Below are 4,599 nucleotides of genomic sequence, written 5' to 3'. Positions count from 1 at the left end.
GTTTCTGTCCAATATTGTGCTGTTTGTACGTATTCTTATAATTATACTTATGGATTGGGATTCACAATAAATATAGGCCAAATGTACAGGTTGAAATGAAATACAGGCTTGTTTTTGGGCATTGTAGTTACAGTTTAAAGTTGCCTTTTCTGCAGGTCTTTCAAGGACCTTTTGCTGAAGAAAATGTAAATGTTTTCACATAATTTACAAAATAATCACAAAGATTGGCTAATGACAAAGGAATCAATTCCAACAGCTATTTAATTGAGACCCAAAATCCAGTTGATTTTATTACAGTGGAAATCAAGTGTCTTACACATAATTACACCTATGATTTTAAAAAATGAGTTTATGGTGTAACACAATATATTCAACAGTAGTTAAGTGGCGCTTCTCGTTCTCGCCACTAGACGGCAGAGTTCGTATATCATTATGTACATAATTCTCTTTTACAGAAGTTTTATTTGCCTTATGTCTCAACTCAGTGGCTTAGGTCTCTGCAACTTTGTTGTAATAAAGACTCTGATGGAATAAGAGTCATTCTCTGTGAGGCAATAAAGAAATGAGCATGACCAGCTCATTACTTCAGCAATAAAAAGGGAAAAAGAATAGAGGCTCCAGTGCAGTGTAAGCAGTGTTCAGAGTCCAAGAATGTGATGAGCTGTGTTTTTTTTTCTTCTACGATCATCAAAGATTTTGAGTCTGAGCTCAGGTCAGTCGCAGGTGTTTAGAGAGCATGGCCTCTGGGAAGACAGTCAAACTGGTCCTATATGAGCTGTTGCAGTTTGTTGCCCTCACTGTGCCCATCTTTGTCATCATGGAGAGGTTCGGGAGGCTCATCCGTGAGGTGAGAGGTGGGGATCACACGGCCTACTGGTTGGTGGTGGCCGCCTCCATCGCCTACGTGACCTCTGTGACTCTGCTGGTGTGGGTCCCTGTCAAATACCTGAGCCTGAAGAGGAGGGGGTACATCTCCGAGATCACACAGTGGTGAGTACGGCTTTCAAAATGTGATAATGATGGGAAAAATATGTTCTGAGAAAAAAAAAAACACAAACAAAGCTTGAAGATAATAATAACGAATCTTTAATACATAATGATCTGAATCTGAATCTATTTCTGTCATAATAGGAATGTCTTCTGACCTAACGGTCAGTGATGTTTTTCTCAAATATCATATGTAATACACATAAACATGGTTTTATTGTGTATTACAATGTTGACATTCTATTATCTGTTCATTTTTATATTAATATTTAAGATGTTTCTGTAAACATTGACACCTCCCCCCCTTTAAATTAGTACTTAATTCGTGCAGTTTATATTATGACCGCCAGATGTCAGTAAAACTCAAATTGAACCTTTAAAGATCACCACGCAACGGTGGGACATTCGTGTTTGTCATGAATAGAGGAATCACTGAGGTTAAAGTGAAATGGTGGTCTAATCAGAATAATCTTCATTCACGTAAACTTAGACATCCTGTCTTGTTTTGCAGGAGACCTACAGTGCTGGCCCATGTCATCCTGTGCACGTTTCCCTGCTTTGCTATTTTGATAGTCAGCTCCAAGGTAATGTCATCAACAGTGACTGGCTCCAAAAGCACCTGTAGCTGATTTGCTCCGTCATGCTCCGCAGGGGGTCCTTGAACAGGCATTTCTGTTGTTAACTGTCCATTTGAGGCACCGGCTCATTTTACGTTCTCCCCTTCAATGTATGAAAAAATAAGTTCACAGTGCTGTAATTACTCACCGAGGCATGGCAGACACGGCTCATTGCACCACAAAGAAAGACAAATATCCACTCTCAAGGTTTGGCTTTAGAGAAGAGCCTGAATGTTTGCTCACCCAGAAGTGAGGGAACTTTGGGAAGGTGACACGAGTAAGAAAAAGAAGGAAGACATATGTCCAGTCACAAGACCAAAGTGCCGTTCTGAGTGTTCAGTAACCTTCACTGAATACAGCAGTTTGGACATTAACCCCGACTTTAACACATTCTGACAGGATGTACGTCGTTAACTTTATCACTACGGAAGCGGGGCATTAATCTTAACTTGTCTGTTGCCAACAGCAATGATGGATCCTAATATCCGCCTTTGGAGTTGCAGAGTCTGTCATCTTATTTGAATTTTACTGGTTTTGCCACAGGTGCAGGTGGACGCTGGACGGAGGCTCGACCATTTCAGTGAGCTGCCCGTGTCGCTGGTGCTGTTTGCCCTCGTCTGTGTGGACGTCATAGAGAGGCTTCGCCCCTGCAGGCTGATTGGACACTGTGAGTCCTGAAGCCATTTTTAATAAAAGTGTCCCCTCGATTTGCAGTGGTTGTGATAACTATAGGTACAGATGGCAGGTTGTCTTGGTGTGCCGGTTCTAATTTTAGCAGTTATTGATTAACTCCAATAGGATTTAATGTCAGGATAAAGTGTCTGCAGTATTGGACTTCTCTTTTTCCAGAAGGCCAAAGTTACCTGCTGAGTCATTTCCTTTATGATGACATCACTTCATCTTAATTGTACATATGTGTTTGTGTTGTGTGCAGCAGACAGCCTGGATCCATACATCCACATGACAGGCCCGGTCCTCACACATCTGCACCACGTGACCACTGTGACCGACCAGCTGCAGGCCGATACAAGCCAGACTGATGTGACCTCTGAGGTCAAGAACGGCAGCGCCTCAAGCATGTACCGGGACTCAGCTGGGTCGTCCGCTTCCAGAATGCGAGCAACCGGCACCACCTACCTCTACTCCCCATCTCAGCACCTGCGCCCGCGGGCCCATTCTGGGCGTTTGGGTTTCCTCTGGAGGAAGGATGCCAGGGCAGAGGTATTCATGGAAGGCTTCGTGTTCTGGTTGGATACGGTGGAGATGGTGAGGGTCGCAGGGGAACCGTCGGTCTTCTACTCAGCCTGGGTGTTCCCGGTCTACATCTTGGCCTTCTTGTCCACTCTGCGGGCAGCCATCACTCCCAACAACCCTTTGTTGTCCTTCGCAGGCTTTGCTCTGCAGGACGTCCCATTCTTTGTCCTCCGGGTCGCTCTCATCGCCGTCTTTGGTTATTTGACGTCAGTCTTCTATCCCCTGAAGAATGTGCTCATCAGCATCACTTTTATCTACTTTACTTTCCTGGCAAAACTCAGGATTTTCAAAAGACACAGCTTGTTCTGAGGAGGACTAAAATTTTTTGACAGATCTTTAATTACTGATTATGTTCTTCAGTGAGGCAGATTATTCAACTAGATTTGATTCGACTGACATATATTCTGTACAGAAAGTCAGCAGTTGTCATTATTATGTATTTATTGACATTGATTATCTTTATTTACTACATTTTCCATGTTTTTATCGTAACAGCTGTCTAGAAAGATCCCTGAAACTATTTTATTAAAATACTTATATTTGATACATTTCAATCAATCTTCTCGGGTCAAATAATGAGCAAAGACACAAAATACAAAGAAAATTATCAAAGATAATTGCCACAAAAACAGCTGAGAGATCGTGTAATTGTTTTAGATTTAATTTTGGAATTTTTTTTTTTGTTTTAAAAAGAAAGCCAAAAAACAGCAGAATTTTTATATCACGCGCTCTTCAGGTCTCTTTCTTTATGCTTTTTAGTTGTGGTCTTTGCATGTGTTTGTGTGTGGGTGGGTGTGTGTGATTTAATTTTCTGTGAGGTAATTTGTTTTAACCGGGACGTTGATGCTCACATAAACACTCATGGGGCGTAATCAGAAGGCCTCAGCCATCACTCTGATGAATGAGCAGCAATATCTTAAAACACTGTGCAGCATTTATCAGCTGACTGGAAATTGTTACAATACACTGGGAAATGATAACACATGAGCAGCTTTAAAGTGATTATTTAAAGCAATTATTGATGAGACCTTCAACAGACTCCATAATTAACGCAACACAATAATCAGCTGAGGAAAAGACGAATGATTTTCCTGTGACAGTTTATTCCACTTACCGGTACTTGTTTTTCTCAAGCATATTTATTGCATCTGGTGTTTTTCTTTTCAATGTACCGGTATGTATTCTAAGGATGCAGAAATCTGTTCACGATGTTTTGACCTGCAGCAGTAAATACTTTGGTTCCCTTTTGACATGTTTGTAGCACATGAAATCTCTTTAAAAAAAAAAAAAAGAAAGAAAAGCTTCACAAAAGGAGGGGTAAAGCGGTTGGATGACTCTTGTGGTCCTTTAACTACACTCTTCAACCTTTAATTAAAGTCTTTCCTAGATTTATCTCCACCTCTCCGCCCTGTAATTCTATGACAGTGACTCAAAGTCTTGCAGGATTTCTTCCTTGGGAAAAATGCTATATATATACTGGACCTCATCTTCCCTCTGATTCTTGCAGTTCCTCTTCTGTCGTGCCATTTCCAATGGATCGTAACACAAAAAAAGGGAATCTTGTTAAAAAGAAATAAAGGTTGCAAGTGTGTTTCTACTGGTCACTATCATAGTATGCAGCCCCAGACCTGTCAAATCTGAAGGGTTCTAAATGCTACTAGTTGTTTGCTTCAGAGAAAGCTGGAATTTAATTTTTGTTCTTCCTAATTTTAGGTGAAATTTACTGAAATGTACTTTTTTC

At 41.0% G+C, this 4,599-nt stretch overlaps 1 protein-coding gene across 1 annotated transcript; it reads left to right on the top strand.

The window, feature by feature from the left end:
* The first annotated feature begins 248 nt into the window (after positions 1–248).
* On the top strand, positions 249–4,250 carry tmem236 (transmembrane protein 236). Its single transcript, XM_057057722.1, has 4 exons — positions 249–990; positions 1,499–1,571; positions 2,148–2,271; positions 2,539–4,250. The coding sequence occupies exons 1-4, from the start codon at positions 737–739 to the stop codon at positions 3,165–3,167; spliced, it is 1,080 nt and encodes a 359-aa protein (XP_056913702.1). The 5' UTR covers positions 249–736; the 3' UTR covers positions 3,168–4,250.
* Positions 4,251–4,599: the final 349 nt, after the last annotated feature.

Source organism: Takifugu flavidus, chromosome 15, assembly GCF_003711565.1.
Source record: "Takifugu flavidus isolate HTHZ2018 chromosome 15, ASM371156v2, whole genome shotgun sequence".
In the NCBI taxonomy this organism is placed as follows: Eukaryota; Metazoa; Chordata; class Actinopteri; order Tetraodontiformes; family Tetraodontidae; genus Takifugu; species Takifugu flavidus.
Note: the sequence above shows the minus strand (reverse complement) of the source record. Positions and strands in the feature narration are given on the sequence as shown.

Coding starts and splice junctions, on each gene's coding strand:
- tmem236 (XM_057057722.1), top strand. CDS start 737: ATGGCCTCTGGGAAGACAGTCAAACTGGTCCTATATGAGCTGTTGCAG. Junction 991..1,498: donor ATCTCCGAGATCACACAGTG/GTGAGTACGGCT, acceptor CTTGTTTTGCAG/GAGACCTACAGTGCTGGCCC. Junction 1,572..2,147: donor TTTTGATAGTCAGCTCCAAG/GTAATGTCATCA, acceptor GTTTTGCCACAG/GTGCAGGTGGACGCTGGACG.